The sequence below is a fragment of the Mastomys coucha genome, unplaced genomic scaffold (genome assembly GCF_008632895.1).
Source record: "Mastomys coucha isolate ucsf_1 unplaced genomic scaffold, UCSF_Mcou_1 pScaffold21, whole genome shotgun sequence".
Lineage (NCBI taxonomy): Eukaryota > Metazoa > Chordata > Mammalia > Rodentia > Muridae > Mastomys > Mastomys coucha.
In genome coordinates, this window is record NW_022196904.1 from 171,835,972 (window position 1) to 171,859,851 (window position 23,880).

The 23,880-nt window shown below is 44.9% G+C and overlaps 1 protein-coding gene across 4 annotated transcripts in view; it reads left to right on the forward strand.

Moving 5' to 3' along the window:
- Entpd1 (ectonucleoside triphosphate diphosphohydrolase 1) overlaps nucleotides 1-23,587 on the forward strand; it is a 130,996-nt gene extending 107,409 nt beyond the window's left edge. For all 4 annotated transcript variants that reach the window (XM_031390284.1, XM_031390286.1, XM_031390285.1 and 1 more), the window contains 8 exons: nucleotides 4,223-4,340; nucleotides 6,988-7,138; nucleotides 8,840-8,999; nucleotides 9,926-10,162; nucleotides 11,349-11,609; nucleotides 17,030-17,149; nucleotides 20,230-20,367; nucleotides 22,808-23,587. In XM_031390284.1, the coding sequence (XP_031246144.1) occupies nucleotides 4,223-4,340; nucleotides 6,988-7,138; nucleotides 8,840-8,999; nucleotides 9,926-10,162; nucleotides 11,349-11,609; nucleotides 17,030-17,149; nucleotides 20,230-20,367; nucleotides 22,808-23,014 (1,392 nt within the window). In that variant the 3' untranslated portion in view covers nucleotides 23,015-23,587. The remainder of the gene's footprint in view (nucleotides 1-4,222; nucleotides 4,341-6,987; nucleotides 7,139-8,839; nucleotides 9,000-9,925; nucleotides 10,163-11,348; nucleotides 11,610-17,029; nucleotides 17,150-20,229; nucleotides 20,368-22,807) is intronic.
- Nucleotides 23,588-23,880: the final 293 nt, after the last annotated feature.

The following is a 23,880-nucleotide window of genomic DNA, read 5'->3' on the forward strand; positions in this document are numbered from 1 at the left end:
GACCACTTCTCTACTGAAAATGCACACTTAAGGGCCGGGCAGGGTGGCACAGGCCTTTAATCCAAGCACTTGGGAGGCAGAGGCAGGTGGATTTTTGAGTTTGAGGCCAGCCTGGTCTACAGAGTGAGTTCCAGGACAGCCAGGGCTACACAGAAAAACCCTGTCTCGAAAAATCAAAAAAAAAAAAAAAAAAAAAAAATGCACACTTAAAAAGACTAGAAGGAAGAAAATATTTGGTGATAAAGCATTAATAAAACCATCTAGATGGAATTTTAAATGTCTTTCCCCTTCATTTTCTAGGTGATATTTAGTAGGTTCTAGTACTCTTAAAATAGGAAGTACTATTGAAATAAATTAATTAATAAATACTAATAGTGAAATTCATATTTCTTCCTTACCATTGGAATCTTATTTTTTCTTTAATATGAAAGGCATACTTATATGGATTTTTAGAAATGCTTTACATAAGTGCTACAGGAAAACATTGGTCTTCCCACGGTCAGATTTCTCTATAGTCACTAGCTAATGGGATGGTGAGTGCAGGAAGGAGGAAGAAGGGACATTCCTCAGACTTCTGGCAATGCTGATTTGCTGGCCCCATGTATCCTGGAACATGCTCTGCAGAATGCTGTGGTGGTGGGCAGAACACAAGCTGGGGACTGTCGGGGCCCTTGAGGACACTGGAACCACAAGAGGCAACCTCCCCAAGTGTGCAGACTGAGAACATGGACTGTTCAGCTTTAGCTGTTCTCCAGATGTCAACTGTTCTATAAGACGATTTAGGAGGCGACCCAAAGCAGCCCTCAGTGGGCATGGTTCACAGGTTAGCCTTCCAGTGCCTTGCCACAGCCTCGCTGTGTAGGGCCTTAGGGAAACAGGCTGACAGAAGCAAGGCCAGCTTTTTGGCCATCCTGGAGAGGACGCTTCCATGTTAACAAAAATAGAAAGAACGGGCTGTCCTGATTCCAGATAAAGGTTGCTTGCTGCAGTCTGTCTAGCCTTTACCATGAGCCACTGTGCCTGGAACATTTTCTGGTAGGAAGAACTCAGGGCCTCTGCTAGGGGACAATGGAAACTTTCACTGTGTAACCCAAGAGTCTTCACTCAAACCCAGGGAGGTTTCACTGGGGTCTAAAGGCCCTGGACCCCAACCAGCATCCCTCCCCACCCACCATGATCACCTAAGGCAGTTCCTGGATTCTCATGACTCAGAGGGGCCTGCCCTCTCTGCTTCTTGGTTGTGCTCAGCACATATATACAGATCCTTTCTGAGCACATAAAACTAATACTAAAGAGACCTCCAAGCCAGGCGTGGTGGCGCATGCCTTTAATCCCAGCACTTGGGAGGCAGAGGCAGGTGGATTTCTGAGTTCGAAGCCAGCCTGGTCTACAGAGTGAGCTCCAGGACAGCCAGGGCTATACAGAGAAACCCTGTCTCGAAAAACAAAAAACAAAAAACAAAAAAAAAAAAAGAGAGAGAGAGACCTCCTCCCCAACTCCTACCCTGTGTACAAGGATGCTGAGAACACTGAGGAGGTCTTGGAGTGTCAAGGATCCTCAGGAGGTCTGTACAGAGCTGCCTCCTAGTGAAACAGAATGACTTTAGGCACCCAAGAGACTCTGCCTTTAGCTATACCTAGTGGCCAGGGAGGTCTCTTAAATTCTCACGCCTGTCTTTTCTACCTGTAAGCTCTTAGGAATTAATAGGATGAGACAGTGTGAACTTACATAATATAAATACATATTACAAATCTATATAGTCTTTTTTTTCAAGCAGAGGTCCCATTTTGAACTGCACAGCCCCAAGGGCACCATTGCTCTGCTTTTCTTTCTCTCGATTTTGCACAAGAAATGATTAAAGAAGGAATCTTCGAGGGCTGGGGAGATGGCTCTGATACAGCACTTGCTGGCCGAGCATAAGAACCAGAGTTCTGATTCCCAGAGCACATAGATGCTGGAGGCCATGGCGGCCTGTCTATAGCCCCACCGTTCAGAAGGTGGAGATGGGGGAATCCCAGTAGCAAACTGGCTAGACAGACCAGACTAGCTGTATTGGCCTCCCTGCCTCAGTGAACAAGGTGGAGAGTAATTGAGGGAGGTTCCTGGGGTCAGCCTCAGGTTTCCACATGCATTCATTTACATGAAGCTACATGCATGTGAACATACGTACTCACAGGACACCACTTACACTTACATAAAAAAACAAACAAACCACATGTGCTATCATATTATCCTTATAGAGCCCATGGAAGACATCACTAATCAATATCAGATTTATCCCCAATTTAGTGAATATTAATTGGCCAATATAGACATTTGACAGTCTACTCCATGGGAGAGATAGTTTAAAAAAAGAAAGAAAGAAAAAGAAAAAAAAGAAAGCTTTTGTTCCATAAAAACGAAATCTCATGAGTGTTCAAAGCAGCTATATTCTTAATAGTCTCAATTAGAAACAATGCAAATGTCTATCAACATTAGAATGAATAAAAACACAGTGCATGCACACAGTGGGATACTCTACAGCATGGAAAACCATGACTAAAGGACAGTGCTCAAATGCATTTTACAGCGTAGAGTGAATGAGATTACACCTAGTGGCTACACTATGCAGTTTCCCTTTGCTACAGCTCAAAACAGACAGAAATCATCTTTGGTGACAAACGTCAAAGCAGTGATTGCTTCTTGGGGAACATGACTAAAAGGAGCATTGGGAAGCCTGCTGGGCTGGCAATAGCTCTGCATCTTGGTTTTGCTAGTGTCAGATGGGTGTGCACTGTGCAGATGTTCGCTGGGGTGCATCCTCACGTCTACACTGTGCTAGAGTTGCCCTTACAGATAGATCTCTTTAGAAAGGACCATCTCCACAAAACCTGGCTTGTACTCAGCCCTTGTTCCATGTTCCAGGGACAAGGTCTTGATTCGGAACCTAAATCAGACTAGCTTTATCAACTACCTTCTGTGTATTTTCTCATCTATGTAAAAAGGATTAAAAATCGCCTCTACATCTTGGCGTTCTGAGTTCAAGTAAAATAATTCATGTCTAAAGCCGTTCACACGATCCATCCCTACTTGGTACATCATCAACACACTCGTGATAGCCAATGTGGTGCCTTTGCTCCTGTCCTTTTCCCCTAAACACCTAGTTCATCTTCTATGCTGCCTTCTCTTCTCATTTTCTGTGTGTCGGGTACACATGTATGTATGGACATGCCTGCACATTTGTGCACGTACATGTGGAGACCAGAAGGCAACCTCAGGTGACATTCCTCCACAGGTACCATCTATCTAATTCTTTGAAATGGAGCCCTCCCTGGGGCCTGGGCCTTGATGATCAGGACAGGCTAGCTGACCAGTGAGCCTTAGACCCACCCAAGGCCTCACACTGTCAGATTGTACGCACAGCACCATACCCGGCTTCTCACATGGGTGCTGGGGCTCAAAGGCCTTTGCTGCTTACGCTGCCTCCCTGTGTTCCCATAGCCCCGATTTCATTTACTCCTGCAACCTCCTCCTCCTTTTAAAGAGCTGCAGACATGAAGTGTATATGTCTTAAAATATGCCGAATACAGCTTTACAGTTTCCTGAATTAAAAAGCAAGCCCACTTAGCCTTTCTTCTCTTTAAAATACAACTCCACAGTCACTGAACCCAAATCAATTGAACACATTTATTATGTCTCTGCAGCCTCTGTGGGTTAGCTCAGTGGTCGCCAGGCTTGTCTGCACATTAGAATCCCACAGGATCTCATGATGCTGCTGATGTGCGGACCACTCTACACCAGTGTCTGAAGTGGGATGGGGCGTCAGCCTCCCGAGCTCTCAGCTGATGCCAGAGTGTGGGCGAGTTTGAGAAGCCCTGGTTTTGTTTTCTATTTCCTTCACAGTGTCTCAGCTGCTTCAGCATGTGGGGCTGATCCCAGCTTCACACTAGAATAACTGAGCATTTTCTAAATAGCCCCATAGCTCAGGCCTGCCCTGGGTAAGGCCCGGATGTTTCTAAGGTGCAGCCAGCACCAGGAGTCCTTACCTAGAGAGATACACTGGTAATCCTTGGCACAGGGACAGCCACTCTAGTTCTTAGCACCAAATGTTGCACTTAGCTTACAGACAGGACTTTCTCTTTATGGTTTGAAAATTTCTGCCTCTGTCTGCTTCCTTTGCAAGCTAAATATGGAGAAGTGTGGTGTCATGCTGATAAGTGTTTTAAATTTCCTTCGCCCTCAGTATGGGATTGTGCTGGACGCGGGGTCGTCTCACACCAACCTATACATCTACAAGTGGCCAGCTGAGAAGGAGAATGACACAGGGGTGGTGCAGCAGTTAGAGGAGTGCCCAGTGAAAGGTAAGATGGGGGCGGGGCACAGGACGGGGGAGAATGTGAGGGGCGTGGGGGTGTGAGAGGCGAGGCACACAGTAGAACTGCACCTGGTATTTTATTATTACTATAAAATGACATTGAGCCAGGCCTAGTAGCACAGGGTGGTAGGCAGGTGGATCATCAGTTTTCGGGCCAGCCTGGACCACAGAGTGAGTTCACAGTTAGCCTGGACAACTTAGTAAGATTCTGTCATAAACAAGACATGGATGTAGCTCAGCAATTGACATATGCCTCACATGCATGAGGCCCTGTGATCAGTTTTTATTACTGCCAATAGTAACAATAATATTGAGATCAATCCTTGAAAAATAAGCAAATTTAAAAATAAGCTGAAGGTGTCACTCAGTGGTATTGTGCAGGCTTAATATTCATGATGTTCTAGCTTAGATTCTCAGCAAAACACAAGTACACACGCATACACACACACATACACATACACACATACACACATATACACACACATACACACATACACACATACACACATACACACACATACACACACATACACACACACACACACACACACACACACACACACACACAAGAGCTGAGCAATAATAGCTTTTGTCAATAGGGCACATCTGTGTATCCCTGTATCATGCTTACAGAATGTTTCATGTGTCCTGTATTCATGAACTCAGCACACATTTTTCACTCTCATGACCTGTTGGGTGAGCAGCAGCAGCCGCCCTGTCTTAAACATGAGGGCAACAAGATAAGACAACTCATGCCACTTGTTTAAAGTTACTTAAGTTGGCGACTGATGGAGCTGGCTGACAGATCCACACCTGAGCCAGTGGTTCTCAGATTTGAAATGGCCCAGAACTACCTGGGGTGGGGGTGGGGGCTCTTAGAACACGGACATAGGGCCCCCTACAAACAGAGTTCCCAAGTCAATAGGTCTGGGTGGGAGCCTGGGGTTTACATTACTCCCAAGTTCCCTGGTGCTTCTGGTGGGATGCCCAACTACTCTTCTTATTTTCTATTTTCTGCTCAATCTGCAAGTTGGATGAAAATCTCAAAAGCTTGTGTTCTCTTCAGAGGCAGGGAAGAGAGGATCACAGACTTTTAGGGCTGGGGTCATTTAAATCTTGTTTTCCAGGGAAGGAAGCTAAAGCTTAGATGACTAGTACCCTGTAAATGGCAAGAATCCAGCTGGAGGTCCAGGCCCCTAGCCACACTGCACTGCAGGCTGCCACAGCAACACTGCTTTATATGCAGATAACTTGATAATCCCCACCTCCCAATCCCAGCCAAAAGTCACTTTTAACATCACACTGGAGGATGGCTGGCCACTCAGCTCCCCTGGCTTGCTTTGTCTGCTCTCTGCCGTGCACGCCTGGGATCTTTGTCTCTGTTGGCCTTTTGAGCCAAGAACACACTGTTTCATTTCAAACAGGTAGTCTGGATCCCAGAAGAGACGTGGTTTTTAATCTGATGGCTAATAGCTTCCACTGATTCTTGTAATCTGCCAAGGCACGAGGCAGGGATAGAGAGAGAAAGCCACTTTTCCCGGAGCCTAGTGTGCCAGCACTCAGGCCTTGCTGCCACCAAGGCAGTGCTCTTAAAGGTTCCACAGATGTCTCTCTTCTGAGGATCATCTCGTGAATGCGTGTTAGCAAATACAGAGTTAGCGAAACACTAAGGACAGATTTCCTGAATCAGAAGTAAGCTGCTAAGAGAGCACGGGGCTTCTCATTATGTTACACACACAGGCTGTTTAAAAGCCCACTTGAATAATCACTTTGAGAACAAATTCTTGGTAGGAAGCACTCTGGAATTCACCTCTGAGCGAGGTGGAAACTTAGGATTTTGGCTCCAGTCCTCTCCATAGCAACCGTTAGTTTGCGCGAAAATTGACATAACAGTCTTAGGGAGGCAGGGTATTGGAGCAGAGAAGACTCTCAGGATCCGCAGATTCTGTTTCTGTTTATTCGAACAAAGGAAGAAACCCCATAAATTTCAGGGCATACTCTATGACAAAGCTAGTAAATGCCTTGTTCTGTCTTTTCGGGAAAAGCCAGCTTGACGGTACTTTTGCGCTAAATGCCATCTTTACCTTGGGCCTCTAGGAACTAACGTTAGTTACAACTCTGTGGAAGGATCATTCAAGAGGCCACTGTAAGAGCCGCATTAGTGTCAGAGGATGTGAAATAGCACCATCCTGTGGCCAAATCAATGAACACCAGGTTCTACCAGCAAAATTTTAAAATTACAAGATTTTAAAAATACAATACTATATACATGTATTTGCTACTTTTTTTTTCAGGACTATAATGAAAAACTTGAGAGAGAAACTTAAGGGAAGAAGGGCATGTATTGGCTCTTGGTTCTAAGGGAAGCAGGCCATCATGGTGGGGAAACCATGGTAACAGGAGCTTTGCAGTCCACATCCCTTCTGCAAACAGCCTCACAGACACACCCAAAGGGTGCCACGTCCACTCACTAGGTGTTTCTGACTGAGACAACTCTTCCCTCTAAGAAATAGAACCCGATGTATATCATACCATGAAGTGTTTCTTAGCAAACACTTTTTTAAAATTATGGCCAAGATACATGCCCCACACTTTTTCTTTTAAAGGTTTTCATGTTCTGTATCTTCCCTCAGGTCCTGGAATCTCAAAATATGCTCAGAAAACAGATGAGATAGGCGCATACCTGGCTGAATGCATGGAAATGTCTGCTGAATTGATACCAACCTCCAAGCAACAGCAGACCCCTGTTTACCTGGGAGCCACGGCAGGCATGCGCTTGCTTAGGTAGAGCCATGTGTGGAGACTGTCGTTCTGGGAGTTAGAGGCGGTGCTGAGGTGCCAGACATCATGGGACTTGACGCTACCTCACACGCCAAATCCTGTGCTAGGAAATACGCTTTATTAATTTTATATAATGCTAAGGTTTAAGTATCTAAAAGACCCTGCCTATCTCCCTTGGGGAAGCCAAAGGGGGCGGAGTATTAGAGAGAAAAATTAAGGCTGTGTACTCCAAAATTCGGGGTTGAAGATAGAATCAATCAATGTCTAGGAGGAAGAAGGTAAAAGAAGAGCCACCAATGTCCCAAGACAAGTAGCTACAGCTAACAAAGCTTGGTTGGTCCCGCCATTAATATCTGTGTGCGTTGCGTACTGAATTCCATTCATCTAGTACAGCATGAGCGCCCTCTCAGGTCTACAATATGTGAGAAGAAAACTCAGCCCTCAAGGAAATTAGACTTCTGTCTCGGGGCATCTGTTGATTAACAGAGGAATATGCAAAACTGCTGAGGGAACCTGTAGGATTGCTCAGGATGGAAGATGAGCAGGATGGATTGCTACATCAGGGCTGCATGAGTGGAGGAGGGGCGGGAGGGGGACGAGAAGAGTGGCACTGGCAGAAGCACAGCGTGCCCTCAGTTCCATACCGTTTAGCACTATTATGTGCCACAGATGGCCCAGGGTGCTGGGGATAAAGTACCAAGTGAAGCAGAGTGTGCGCTCTAGTGGATGCGCAAAGGTAGGGAAATAAGAAGCCAGAGCAGAGTCAGGACTGGGAAATAGAAAGGAGACGAGGTGGGTGTGGGGAGAAGTAAAATAATAGAAGCTCGAGTCTCAGCGAGGTGCTAACTACTTAAGAAACGCATTGTTTAATCATGAAGGTCACCATGAAGCCAAGACTTTAATTAACCAGAGAAAGAAGCTGCCGTTTAGAATTGTTAAGTTGCTCACCAGAAGCCATATGGCTGGGAAGAGGCAGAGCCAGGGCTACATGTGGCAGGATCTAGACCAGAAAGTGCCTTGGGGACCACGCCAGGAAGGTTGGAGAAATGAGAAGCCGTGTAAGCATGCAACTCGGTTATCGATTCTGGAAGTGGACTGGAGCAGGAAGGAAGGCTAGGGGAGCTGTCTGCATGAGAGACCCCGGCTGGTGCTTCAGTTCACTCAGGGCCTCTCTAGGTTTCAGACTGGGTCTTGGAATAGTTACATTTCATCTTCATATGATAACCCTGAAGACCCCCTTCATGTCTCAAAATTTCAAACAGACTTAAGATCTGAGTGATAGAGGAAGATTTTTCCCAGGCTGGCTTCAGAGGAACTTGGGCATCTGGTACTCATTTCTAGTCCTAATTGACGTTACTCAGAGTCTAAGGTGTAAAGAAGCAAGGGCCATAGTGATGGCTAGAACCTCACATCCCAGCTCTCAATATGGCCAGATAACGCCAAGCTACCTTCACTGTCATTTAAAAGAACCTTTAATAGTGTTTGAGCCAGGGAACAAAGCCAAACTGGTACTTTAAAAAGATATTTTTAAAGTACTTAATAACTGGAGGACTTGCTCTTGAAGAGACAGAGCCATGCACAGGGCCCTCCTGTTTTCAAACAAACAAAAAACCAAAAACCAAAAACAAAACCCAAAACAAAAAGCCAAAAAACAACAAACAAACAAAAACCTCAAAAGATAACATCGCCTCTTCTTTTGTATAGAATGGAAAACGAGCAATCGGCAGATGAGGTCCTGGCTGCAGTGTCAAGGAGCCTTAGGAACTACCCCTTTGACTTCCAGGGTGCCAAGATCATCACTGGACAAGAGGAAGGTGCCTATGGATGGATTACTATCAACTATCTGCTGGGCAGATTCACTCAGGTAAACCTCACACCATGAAGGTGGTTCCTCGAGGGTCAGTGCCATTACTGTCTTGGGCAATATTTGGGTCTTTAGCAAAGCGAATGATGATGGGTAGATAAATGAATGGATGAATATACTCCTACATTTGTAGCCATCGCTAGAGGTATATTTACCTTAGTGCCACTACTGGAGAATATCAAAGCCATGTCTTCATCTCAGGGAGACACAAAGGAAAAGAAAATCCACTTTAAAGAATTTATCTTAAAAAATTATCTGTGTGCATCTGTGTGAGTGCCTGCACATGAGTGTCTTCAGAGGTCAGAAGAGGCTGTCAGAGCTCCTGGAACTGGAGTTACATGCAGCTGTGAACCTCCTAATGTTAGGAATCAAATTCCAGTTCTCTGCAAGAGCAGTATGTGCTTTTAACCACCGAGTTCTCTCCAGCTCCCAAATATATTTCATTTGGTAGCATTTTAATCTGATTAAAAATAAGACTAACTTATGAGCAGAGACTTGAGTGAGACTGAGGCAGGAGAATTGCAAGTTGAAGTCTAGCCTGAACGATATAGTACATCTAGGTTTAAAGCAAAGCAAAATGACAGCATATTTGCTAAGTAAAGAGTGTTTAGCCCATGGCGTGACTCATTCCTCAGAACAACCACAGGTGGGCACATTATCACCCACAGTAGTAGAGCCCCCATAATGATGCCTAAAAATAGAATCTTTTCTGCCCAGGTCACTTAGCCGGCACCTGAGTGGGGATTTGTTCTTGTTCTTGGCTCCACTCTGCTGTTCTCTGAGCTGTGTCTTCAAAGCCCTCTTGCTGGTTGTTGATTTGTTACTGATTTGGGGACTCACAGTAGGCGTTGCCCAACTCTCTACCCTGGTTCTCCATCTTGGGAAGTAGGCTGTCCAGAGACTTGTAGCACTGTCCTTTCTTTCAGGAGCAGAGTTGGCTAAGCTTCATCTCAGACAGCCAGAAACAGGAAACGTTTGGTGCTCTGGATCTTGGTGGAGCCTCTACACAGATCACCTTCGTGCCCCTAAACAGCACCATAGAGTCCCCAGAAAACTCTCTGCAATTCCGTCTCTATGGCGAGGACTACACTGTGTACACACACAGCTTCCTGTGCTATGGAAAGGATCAGGCTCTCTGGCAGAAACTGGCCAAGGACATTCAGGCAAGTGCAACTGAATTCAGTTGTGTTGTCCTCACATCTGGTCCTCAGCCCCCACATCCTGTTATTTCCCCTTTGTAATTCAGCGACTGCTCCAAAGCTGGCCATTGCACTCCCCAAGCCTTCTTAGGCGGGACACCAAGCTACATCTGGTGGACCCCTGTGAGTCGGTCGGTCCACCCAGACATCCACTCCCATGTTTGTTTACTGTAGTACTATCTCCAAGGACACCACTCAGATCTTTTCTTGGGAATTAATTTCTGGCCCCAGCAGTGATGATAATGCAAGTTACATGCTAGAGTATTGTTTGGGGGGCGGGGGGAGGAATGACCATTTGTAAGTTTGTCTACACCATTTTTGTAATCAGAGAGGAAAAAAGCCACTCTGGGGTGGGGAAAACACAGAATTTGTCAATCAATGTTTTATTGCCCCCAGATGCTTTCTGCATTTTGAATGCAAGAATAAATGCTTGACGTGATTAGATTACCAGACACTCCCTGGCAAATGAACACAGAGGGAAGTTGTCACAACCAGCTGTCCCTTCTCGAGGGAAGGACAGTCACTTCTCTCTTTCCCATGAACTCTCTTGTTCTTTTTTTTTTTTTTTAAAGATTTATTTATTTATTATATGTAAGTACACTGTAGCTGTCTTCAGACACCTGAGAAGAGAGCATCAGATCTCATTATGGATGGTTGTGAGCCACCATGTGGTTGCTGGGATTTGAACTCAGGACCTTCGGAAGAGCAGTCAGTGCTCTTAACCACTGAGCCATCTCTCCAGCCCCAACTCTCTTGTTCTTAAAAGCATCATCAAGATTGCTGCTATCTAGAAGCAGGTGTAGCTGAGAGATACCCTGGATGCCAAAGTCCACACATCTTTTATCTACGGCAGCCTCTCCTTTAAGACCTAAGGCATCTTTCCACTCCCCTGGAGTGCCCAGTCTGGCTGGGGAGGAAGAAAGGGGAGAGCATGCAGACACAGGTACACCTAGGCTAAAGTCTTCTGGAGATTCTTGCTTATATAACTACTGTGTGCTTAGCACTGAGAGGCCAGAGACATTCCCAGCTCATGGCATTTCTGGGTTCAGGTTTTAAAAGCACATCCTCAAGGGCAGTGAAGGCAGGACAGGGACATGGTGGCACCATACTAAGTATGATCAATTAACATTCAAGTGCTTCTTCCATTCAGGTTTCAAGTGGTGGCATTCTTAAGGACCCATGCTTTAACCCAGGATATAAGAAGGTTGTGAATGTAAGCGAACTCTATGGGACTCCCTGCACCAAAAGATTTGAAAAGAAGCTACCTTTTGATCAGTTTCAAGTTCAGGGCACTGGAGACTATGAACAGTGCCACCAGAGCATCCTTAAGCTCTTCGACAACAGCCACTGCCCTTACTCCCAGTGCGCCTTCAATGGTGTCTTCTTGCCACCTCTCCATGGGAGTTTTGGGGTAAGTTTGTGAAATGGTGAGATGTATTTGGTGTTAGGAATTGCACAAGACATGCCGATAAAGTATTTAAATAGCATAAACCTACACACAGTAATGTCTGGCTACAACTGGGCGTTTGTTACTTGGCCTAATGATGTCAATGTTTCGGATCACCTTCTCCATTATCTTCTTGACTTTTTCATGGTGCAAAGTGTGACTGCTGCTCCAAGCACTGTGTCTTCCCCAGCCAAGTCAAGGTAGGAAAGAGAATAACGGTGAGAGGCTTCTCTTCACGCATCTCCCTCACGAACCAGAGCCAACAGGCACCTTTTTAGAGCCTGTCAGCCAGACCATGGTGAAATGCGTATCCCAAAGTTGTCTGATAAAGAGGAATGAGTAACATGTTTGGCTTAGGCTAATTACTGCTTGGTTCGTCTACCTGGATAGAGCGAGAGTTCCATAAACAAGGAAGAAGAAGGCTAGCTCTGCTGAGGGGCTTCTCTAAGAAACAGCTGGGAAGCAGAAGGTTGGGAACCACTAAGGGAGGACTTAAATGAGCATCCATTTCATTACCGTTTGGAGGGCTGCGTGGTCACTGAGTTCTGACTCCTAATTCCTTCTTTTCCTAATCTGTCCAGAATAAGATAAAGAGGAAAGATGCCCCTTGATCTATTAATTGAATATTCAGACTGCCTGTTTGTTTCCTGAGACTAAGCACTACTGTTATAACAGTTAAGAGGTATATTGTAAGAGTTACCTACCATCCAGCAAGTGCCAGTTACAAAGCCCTGGTTATAGATGCATGCGTTGGTTGTCCACAGTGCCAATCAAAGAGTCAGGGCCTTTGTCTTCCTTTCTCCCTTTTCAGGAAAAAGAACAGATGAGAGGAGATTTAGTTCTGCCCCTGGAGCCGAGAATGGGAGGTGTTTGTCTGTTCATTTGCATGGTCTGTTTGCCCAACCTAATGTCACATAAAAGCCCCAGAGAGGGAGAGGACAGGGTCTGTTATTATCAGACCTGACTGAACTCCTGTGCTGTGAACTGTAGGTGCTCTCAGTACTCTTGGCCTCTGAGAGGCAGTAAGGCGAGCCATGGACCAAGGCATGCTTTGTGGCGAGAGATAGCTTTCCAACCTCCACAGGCTCTTGGAGGGAGTATAGCAGCATCAGTGACTGCTGAGTATGGCAGCATCAGTGGCTGCCGAGTCGTTGGTCAACTGTTGGCATCAATCCCAAACCAGAACCTGGCTTCAGCGCCACATGGCTGAGTACCGTGTGGCTGAGCTGGTACTAGTTTCCTGCCATGGGGCTTTCAGGGACCAGGGTCCTTCCCTGATTTGAATGAAACCTTTTGAAGAGAAAGGAATAGGGCACACAGTAGGGAAGCTATGGATAAAGTTGCTGCAGACAGCTAAGGGCTTTTTCACTGTAGCGAGCTAAGAAGGATAAACCTAAGTGGACTCCTGACATTCCTGAAGCTGTGAGGTCAGAGATTATGCAGAGGGAAGCTTTGCTACGATTGCAGTCAGCCCTGATGCTCTATGGTCGTTTTGTAAATGCAGGAGTAAAAATCAGCCTGTGTCCTCCAGTCTGGCTCTGTTGTGCCCTTGGCATCTAGATTGAATCCAGTGTCAAAGGCAACTAGAAACACCAACAGGAAAGAGAGAGAACATCTGTTGAGAATTATTTATGAGGTAATTTAGAAATCATTTCTGAAGAACACATTGTACAACTAACATAAACAAGAAAGAGCAGAGCTAGAGAAGAAGTATAATTTAAGCTCATTTAAAATGCTTTACATATGTGTGTGTGCTCTGCTGGCCAACAAAAAACTTGATGAAAAACCCACATACAACTATTTAAAATTTACTTAAAATTTATTAACAGGTGTTTTTAAATTTTGAATCAGGAATTTGTTAAGTTGTCCAGGTTGACCTTGAACTTGCAGCCTTCGGCCTCCAAACTCCCATATAGTTAGCTGGGATGATAGATGTGTGCCGCCAGCTGTCCCATTCTTCCTCCTCTTCTTCCTCTCCACGTTGTCTTCTTTTCTTCTTCCTTTGAAAGAAATCAGGTTTGGAAACATTTATTACAAATTAAACACGAAGTTCTCAAAGAATCGCAACATGACCAGACATGAAACAATCTAAAATCTTTAAAGGTACAATGAAAAAATCTAGGCTTACATTACAAAAACACATTTGTTATTAGCAAACAGAGGCATCCTTAGGGAAAATGCCCAAAGCCCCATGCTGCCTAGCTAAGGAAAAACTCATTACCTGGCTGAGGGGTGAAATCCAACACCTGAGATCTGTTTCAATCTCCCCTTGCTTCTTACTGCGGAGGCTCCATGCTCACCTTCCGTGGTTGGATGCCTGGCTGGTATAGACTGACTGCTTCTCAGCTGTTACCCATGCCCAGCTGTAGGATACATGGACTCTCAGCTGTTGGATCAGCTGCTTTTGTCTCTTTGTCGTCATGTGGGTCTGAGTTTTCTGGGCACCTGTGTTAGTAGTTGAGGCGATCCTAACCCGGAGGGGGCTTGCTGGCTTCAGGACTCATTTGGATTTCTCTTCTTTCTCAGAAGCTGCCCATTCTGCTTGCTTCTGGCAGGAAGGCTCTTGCAGAGTAATGATCTATAACCGTGTACCCCATACAAGAGTCTGCTGCACTGGGCTCCTCCACTGCCCTCTACACCAGACAGACTGTCAACACTCATGCCTATTCCACACAGGAGGGTAGGACTCTTTCTGCAGGGCTAGCTCTCACTGTGGGACCTGTCCTCCAGGAGCACGTCCCCGATGGATGTCTCCCTTGCTCATCCCTGCAGTTCTGGGATCAGTGTGGAGGAGGCCTGTTATGTGGTTGTTAATGGCTGCATGTTCACTCTGTGCAACCCAGCCTGTCACAGCTGTGACTGTGTGTTCTCTTCTCCTCTGGAAACATAGAGCCCCACTGTCTGTCTGTCTGTCCATCTGTCCATCTGTCTGTCTGTCTGAACACTGACAAGTTGCTCACTGGGGTTGTTATCTTTGGTGGTATCTGGGGTACAAACACATCCCCCTTGGTGTCAGTCACCTCTGCTTATGAAGTCACATCCATTTCTTACTTGACACCATTTACTGTCACCAAGTCTTCCATAATGACCATTTCTGCTCAGAGGCTGCCACCATCACAGCTGTGAAGCAATGTGTGTCAGAACACCCTTCATGCTGGTGTGGAGGGCGATGGTGGCTGTTGGGTCTTTGCCTCATGGAGCTCATGGTGGTAGTAATGACAGACACTCAGGTGCCTCTGAAGTCTATTCTCTGCTCTTGCTATTGCCTAGCTACTAGTAATAATCTATTGCTGTTGACTAGAAGCCTTGCCAATGACCTTGACAGTTAAATAGAACATAGTTTACATGTTATGCATATAGCATACAGTGGACATATGCAGAAACCGTAAGAGATAGCTTTGTCTTTAAAACTGTAGTATAACTGCACTAGAAAGACGAATTATTTGTGGGAAGAAAAGAAGTGTAATGTGGCATGTCAACCAGAGGTTTGCAACACCTGAGCCTCACCGTAAAGCAACTCAAGGGGTCATACAGGTGTTAATGTTGAACAGTGTGGACTATAGTGATTCATTTATCACTGATGCTGTACCATTTAAGTTTCCCTTGACTGTTAGTGCTACACTATTAACACATCCGTGTTGGATACATGGTGTTAATCGTGTCATGATAGCAAGTGACAAAATGTCTTCAAAATCCAAAATGTTATACAGTCTGAAACTCTCTGAGATCTGAGATTGGATTTTGGTGCTGTCATGTTGAACACTCTCCAAGGGTCATAGGGTGGGAGTTCTTGAGGGGAATGCTGAGACCCTGGTCCCTCTCCCTTTCTTTATTCCTATGATAACGTCCCCACCCCCACCTCCACCCCCTGCCCAGGCCATCCCAGGTGCCACCATCTTAGCAGAATCAGATGCTATTTGTACTTTGTGACTGACTTCTTTCATTTAGCATAACGTCTTCAACAGTCCAGTCTTGTCCACAGTCCAGGGGACCACAAAATTCTGGAGAAGTTGAGGAAAGCTAAGATCTTCCTATCAGAAAAATGGACATCAAGAAGTAAACTGAAAAGTCCGCATAAAATTTATTTGACAATCCCCATGGTGGATCTGTGACCTCAGTTTGTGAACCTTAATTCCACAGCAAAATGTAATGGAAAATAGAAACTAAAGTCCAAACAGGAGCCTGACTAAGCAGGGACAGTGTCTAGCAGTGGACACTCCCACAGGAACCAGGGGCCGAGTCCACATACAAGTTTGGAAGGTAGATTCAGACTCAAATGCTGAGAATAGTGACCCCGGTCCGGACACCACCCCAACTCTATAAAGCTTCTTGCCAGGGCAGAGTCAAGCTAAATCCTAGAGTTTGTTAAGCAGACAAGTAAGTTGGAACAGATGAACAAGACAGAACACTACAGAATCAGGGAAGGGAGCAGCTGAGTGGTCAGTTTGGGGGCAGGTTCCTGATCCCAAGTGTGGAGCCTGTTTCTGCCTCCACAAATGTGCTACCACGGCGTCATCTAAACAATGTCAACATCTCCTCAGTATACTTTGGCCACACCTTTTTATTAGTTTATAGATAAATTTGGTGTTGGCTTTCTTCATTGTTTTCTTAGAAAGCCGATGAAAGCAGAATGTCTGCTATATTACCAGACGCTGTTTAGACCGCGTGGGCTAGAGAAATCAGGGTTGAAAAAGCTTAATCATACAAATGGACTATGAGTCATACAAATGGACTAATGCACATAGTTACTTGTTTTTGCTAAGTTAGATATGAGTTCTATATAAAAATATTTACATTGTGTATCTTTAAAGAAACTTCCTCTGGGTTTACTTTTAGCTGAAATTGGAGTGGACAGCTTATCTGCAGCATGGGAGTGTGTGTAGAGGGGGAGCGTGGGAGTGTGTGTAGAGGGGCAGCATGGGAGTGTGTAGAGGGGCAGCGTGGGAGTGTGTGTAGAGGGGCAATGTGGGAGTGTGTGTAGAGGGGCAGCATGGGAGTGTGTGTAGAGGGGCAGCGTGGGAGTGTGTGTAGAGGGGCAGCGTGGGAGTGTGTGTAGAGGGGCAGCATGGGAGTGTGTGTAGAGGGGCAGCATGGGAGTGTGTGTAGAGGAGCAGCGTGAGAGTGTGTGTAGAGGAGCAGCGTGAGAGTGTGTGTAGAGGAGCAGCGTGAGAGTGTGTGTAGAGGGGCAGCGTGGGAGTGTGTGTAGAGGGGCAGCATGGGAGTGTGTGTAGAGGGGCAGCGTGGGATTGTGTGTAGAGGGGCAGCGTGGGAGTGTGTGTAGAGGGTTCTCTTATTTCTAGAGCCAGAGCTGAGCTCTGGGAGGCTTTGAGCCCATGTCCCTGCGTGTTGGACATAGCCTGAAACTCCGTCCTCTGCTCCCACAGGCATTTTCTGCTTTCTACTTTGTGATGGATTTTTTTAAGAAGACGGCAAACGACAGCGTCTCCTCTCAGGAGAAAATGACTGAGATAACAAAAAATTTTTGCTCAAAACCTTGGGAGGAGGTAAGTGACCAGAAACCACAGCTGTGAAATTGGTGCTATATCCTCAGTGTCATGGAGGATGTGAGTCTGCACATGACCTTACGCTGGTTTGACAAGGGTCCAGCCAGTGTGTTAGAGGAGGCCAGAGAGTGGGCCTAGAAATGCCTTTATCACCATTCCTTGATGATGCAATGGCTTAAGCAACATCCCACATTTCTCACTTACATTTCTCACAGTTTTGCAACAAGCAGCTGCTCACATGGGGTTACTCGCTTCTTTCTAACTCAGCCATTGCCTCTTCGGTTCTGTTGTCATGGATTTGGGCTAACTGCCATGGCCTTTACAGTTAAAAGAAAGAAAAAAGAAGCAGATACATCTATCCTTTATGCAGGATAAAAAAAGATCATCCCAAAAGCCCCTTTATTTTTAAAAGGTGGTTTTCCTATTGTTTTATTTTATTCTTAATGGATATATTGTTATGGTATGGTACATAATATGATATTTCAATGCTATATTTGCACCATGCACATTTATCAGAATAATGGTCATAATTTTCACCTTAATCATGTATCGTTTATTTGTGGAGAGAGCATTCAACAACCTTTTTAAATCTGTATTTTGTTATTGCTAGTTACAGTAAGCCTGTCATGCAAGAGAACAACAGAGCTTATTCCTGTGTGGCAATGACCTTTCGCCTCCTAACTGACCTTGTACCTGTACTGTTCCTTGTACCATTGCTTTCCTGTTTTCCAATAACCACTGTTCCTTGTCTCCATGCTATGAAATCTTTTTAAGTCTCTATTAATTATATAATGATGAGTTTCTTTGTGAATGGTTAACCTTTTACTATTCCATATGAGAAAGATCATTCAGTGTTTGCCTTTTTGTATTTGGTTTCTTTGACTTAACAAAATAATCTCCAGGTTCACCTGTATTGTACAAAAGGGAAGATGTCATTGTTTGCATACATGTGTGTGTGTGTATGTGTGCATGTGTGTTGTGTGTAGGGCTAACTAGCATTTTATTTTATATATAGCCTCATTTTCTCTGAATATAGGTCAATTCCCTATCTGTACTGTTCTGGATAGTGCTACAATAAATAAGACTACAGGAATCTCTCTGAAATTAATTTTATTTCCTTCAGATATTCCTACGCTAGTGAATTGCTGGGTCATGCACAGCTATTTGATGCATTTTGAGGAACCTTTGTACTGTTTTCTCATCATGACAACACTGATTTCTTCTCTGCCAACAGCATGTCAGGGATCCATTGACAGCTGAATTACGCTGCTCCATGTGGCTGGGGGGCTTCCTATTCAGTGTCCTCTTCAGTTTATTGTGGTTTTTGCTCTGCTTTGATCAGGTTTATTCCTAGGCCAATTTGAGGCCACTGTGAGTGGGGATTATTTTCTTGAGTTCTTTTGTCTGTAAGGTCATTTTTTGAAAGAATTATTTATTTTATGTGTATGAGTACACTGTAGCTGTCTTCAGACACACCAGAAGGGGGCGTCAGATCTCATTACAGATGGTTGTGAGCCACCATTTGGTTGCCTGGAGTTGAACTCAGAACCTCTGGAAGAGCAGTCGGTGCTCTTAACTGCTGACACATCTCTCCAGCACTGACTTTTTTTGTGTGTTTATTTTTGTATCCTACTACTTTGACTAAATTGTAACATGGAAGTGTTTTCTGGTAGTTTCTGGTGAGTATTAGATCAAAAGAATAATGCATGATGGACGTGTCTGTGATAGAACAGTTTGAGTTATTTCCCTTCATTTCCTTCTCTGGTTGTCACTTTTCTCAGAACCTGCGTGCTGCACTGATGACCAGTGGAGAGAGTGGACAGAGGAAATGCTGCCAGTTTTTCTCTGTATACCATGGTGGCTGTTGCTTTGTGGTGGGCAGCCTTCGTGTGTTCTCTTTTTTTGTTGTTTTGATTTTTCAAGACAGGGTTTCTCTGTGTAGCCCTGGCTGTCCTGGAGCTCACTCTGTAGACCAGGCTGGCCTCGAACTCAGAAATCCACCTGCCTCTGCCTTCCAAGGGCTGGGATTAAAGGCGTGCACCACCACCACCCGGCTTTGTGTGTGTGTGTGTGTGTGTGTGTGTGTGTGTGTGTGTGTGTGTTGTGTGTTCTTTCTATTCCTGCAGGGCTCTTCAGGGCATTCAGAGGGAATGGACTGCTAGATTCTATCAGAGAGTTTTTGTATATCTGTTGAGATGACTATCTGGTGTTTTCTTGTGTTTGATTTTATTTATATGCTACATCACATTCATTGATTTCCATATGGTGAACCATTCTCACATCTTTAGAATGAAACCAAACTTGATTATGGTATATGATTTTTGTAATGTATTACTGATTTGAATTGCAAGGAAAGGGTTATGAATTTCTATTAAACTTTAAGGAAGAACCAGCAGCAGGTGCTCCTCACAACAAGCAGGAAGTGATCCCTCCAAACTGACTCTGCAGGTTAAGCATTACACTAATACCTACCAAAACCAGGCAGAGAGGACAGGAGGGAAGGAGGGGGAAGTGCCAGCTTTCTTGATGATCATAGATGGTGTGAGAGGGGTTGGGGGAGAAACAGACACAGAGACAGAATGAAGTGAGAATGCAGATTCTGAGTCAGTAATCCTGGGGAGAAGATTGGAGCCTTCCCAGGGGATGCTGATGCTGTCCTCTGAGCTAACCTTAGAGACAAGATTTTGCTGGACATTATCTCCTTAAGATGCCTATAGAAGCTCTGACTAAAAACTCTGTGAATGGCATGTGAGAGACTGCTTGAACAGAGACCCACGGACTTCCCTCAGACGACGCTCTCACACTTGTCATCAGCTAACACGAGTGTTGAGTAAGGGATGGAGTAAGATGCTGAAGCTGACTGTTTCTGAAACTTCTAGACCAAAGGAACGTCCTTTCCCCTAGCACACCAACTGTTCTCACAGAGAGCCCCTAGGAAGAAAAGCTTCCTAGGGAGCCTCGAACATCCTCAGACCCATGTGAGGTGGGGACTGCCTTGTCTCTTCACTGGTTCTAGAGTGAGAAGAAGCCAGAGAGTGGCCCTCTGTAAAGGTTTGATATTTCCTTCATTTTTCTTTTAGGTAAAAAGATCTCATCCTAAAGTAAAGGAGAAGTACCTGAGTGAGTACTGCTTCTCGGGCACCTACATCCTTTCTCTCCTTCTGCAAGGCTATAACTTCACAGGCAATTCCTGGGACCAGATTCATTTTATGGGCAAGGTAAGTTGGGAATCTCTTGTGGGTGTGGAAGTTGGTAACAAGGCAGTTTTGAACTTAGAAAAGGTGGGAGTCCACCTGATTAGCTTTGATTTGGCTTGATGCCTGCTCCACCATCCCACTGGCTGGCATTCATGTCAAGCCCTTCTGGGAAGAGCAAGCAGCTGTAAACTGTCTCTAATGATGGGGACTCACAGTTTCACCGTTCTGCACATAGAACTGTACTGGTCCTCAAAAGGGTCAGTTCATTCATTTAGTACTTCATTAGCCACTGTCCTGGCTTCAGAATCCCCCAAAAGGCCTCCTTTGTGATCCAGGAAATGAAGAACTTGGTCTCTTATCAGCCTTGCTGCTGGGGCTGTTGCTTGGCAACCTGGCCTAGAGTGAGACCTAGAAAATAACCTCCCCGCTGTGCTCTGCCACAGTGCCACCTGCAGGCATCCAGGAGTAAAGAAGCGAGCAGCTATAAGACCCCTGCTTGCTGGGGAAAAAAAAAAATATGGTGTTCTTCCTGTTTCTAGCCTGGAACCTGCTAATGCCTAAAATAGGTTTACCAGCTTTTAAAACACAGCGATCTCAGACAAACCAAAGCATAGCATCTGGACTGTAGCAGTTCTGTGCACACTCTCCTGTTACTACTGACTTCCCTGCAGATCTTGCTCACTTAAAGGAACCTTTTCCTTATTTTAACATCCCAGGCTCCCTTCCGCTCTGGCAGTCTATTCCTTTTGTTAGAAGGGTCTCTTTTAGATTTGGTTGAGATGCAGGGTAGCCTTGATTTATATTCTTGGCATAAATGCTGCTGAGTGATCTGTTGTCTTTACATCCAGATAATGACTCCCCTAAATCTGGAAACTTCAAGGTTTCCATCTCACATCGAGTCCGTTTTGTATATTATTATCAGTAAGGGTCAGGGTTTGGAAGAAAGGAGTATTATAAGTTGGCATGTTATGTGCTGAAAGCCGTAAAAGCATACACATCACTTTGTCCCATCATTCCATTCCTCAGATATCAAATAATTGGTTAAAATGGCCAAAAGGTAGTCTATACTGGCATGTGTTTTAAAAGAAGGTAGAAATATTTTAGTGATGATCCAGAAATATATTAAGGGAGTAATGTTCACCAAGTATTCCTAAGTGAATTATCCAGATACAATGTAATACTTATTTGTTTTATAAAAACAACATCGACATGTTCATAGAGGACTGGAAGGAAGTGTCACAAAGAAAGGACACCAGAAGTCCTGAGTGGCACTGTGTGCAGAGTTTCTGTCACAAAGAAAGGACACCAGAAGTCCTGAGTGGCCCTGTCTGCAAAGTTTCTTTAGGCTTGTCTGTGTTTGCTGACTTCTCTAGTGTTAGCATCAGGACATCCAAAGCCTGTGGTGATGCATAGACGGGTCCACAGACCTGTTGCCAGGGCAGCAGCCACCATATTCCCAGAATCCATTGGGCTCACCTCCCACCTTTACCTGTGGCCATATGTCACAACCCATATATATATATATATATATATATGTGTGTGTGTGTGTGTGTGTGTGTGTGTGTATGTATGTATGTATGTATATATATATGTGTGTATATGTATGTATGTGTGTGTATATATATATATATATATATATATATATATATATATATTCCTCCATCTTTCTCTCTCTCCCCCTCCTCTCTTTCCACACCACTACCCCCTCTCTCCCTCTCAATTAAACCTCTTACACGTGGAACTGCTTGGGCCTAGTATGTGGTATGTTCTGATGCGACCCGCCGTTCTAACACATCATCTAGGTCATCATGAACAGCTGTTGTAATAAAACCTTTCCAAAATTGTTATTCAAATACCACCCATATTCCTGTAAGTTCTGAGTGACTGGAAGTTATTTTTCTAAAGGTAAGAGGATCAGAGGCTGCTTTATAATTTAATAAGGATCCTTTCTCAGAAAGGTCCATAACCTTCCGACCTTATAAAGGTGGCTTGCTGGAATTATTTCCCCACGTTTTCTGTCATGAAGCCCAGGTTCTATGTGGCTTCTCTGGCCTGGGAAGGATGTAAAAGACTAGAGACAACCATTATTCCTTCAGCTTTTTACCTACTTCCTGTCACCTTTCACTCAGCTCCTCAACTCATGTAATAGAAAGAAACCTGACCTCCTGCGGTCTTTTGAATTAAGTGCTCCCAGCCGGGTGAACTGGACAGCCAATCACTAAACTTTCTGACACTCTAGCCTCTAATGGTGAGGCTCCAACCTCTCTTTTAATCATTTGCTTTGATTCCCCCACCCCCACATCATTCCCAGTGTAGCATATAAAGTTAATCTATTGTGTGTGAACTATATAAGGTGTTCTCTTCTTATTGGTTACTCAGTTTTATGTGGGTGGGGTTACATGAATACTGCAAATCATCATTTTGGACCTCAAACAACAAGATTTTTCCCTTCTGTTTACAGATCAAAGAGAGCAACGCAGGGTGGACTTTGGGCTACATGCTGAACCTGACCAACATGATCCCAGCTGAGCAGCCGTTGTCCCCGCCTCTCCCTCACTCCACCTACATCAGCCTCATGGTTCTCTTCTCCCTGGTCTTGGTTGCGGTGGCCATCACAGGCCTGTTCATCTATAGCAAGCCTTCATATTTCTGGAAAGAGGCGGTATAGCAGGAGAGCTGAAATGTGCTGGCTGGAGAGAGAAAACTCTGCCCAGGGAGCAGGTTCCTCCCTGCAGGGGAGGCCTGAGTCACCCTGCCCGGCTTCCCTGGGACAGTCTAGGCCAACGTGAAACCTCCGAGGCTTCCTGAGGCCTTTTCTTGGGGACACTCAACACCCTCTTCCTCAAGGACTTCCTGGTGACACTCTCTTGTCTTTTCCAGTTACCCTCTTTCTCCTTTGTCCTCTGTGCTTGGGATCACAACTCTCTCTCTCGTGATCTGTGCTTCATAAAAGAACAATATCAACTTTGTCTCAAAGAACCAAAAGTCCTGAGTGCCACACTGCTCAAGCTGAGCTGGCTGAAAGGCGAAACTCGGAAACTGTCTCAGCTGTAGCTTTGGGACACCCCTGCCCCACATCTCCTAATAAAGCCGCCATGCAGTGCCTTTGGAGAGAAGAGACACAAACCCATTCCAAGCCTGCCCTTTGGTTAGGTGAATTTTCTAAAGTAGATAAATATGTGCTAAAGCCAACCCTTTGGTTAGGTGAATTTTCTAAAGTAGATAAATATGTGCTAAAAGCCAAAGAGTCTTTCTTTGCCAAGGAGCTTATGTGCTTGTGCAGCTAATGTGACCCACCACCTACTGAAAATAAGAATGGAAACAAACATATTGTATGTTCCTGTGTGGTGCCAAAATGCTACCGAGTAGAACCCAAAGGCCAGAGATTTTTGAAAAGCAGATGCACACAGGCATTCAGGGGATGGCATGTGACAGTAGTATACACAAGTAGGAAGAAAGCTACAGTTACCACCAAGGACTGGGGAAATAGATCCTCTAATCATCTTTTAGAGTTTTGTGGGTTTTTTTTTAATG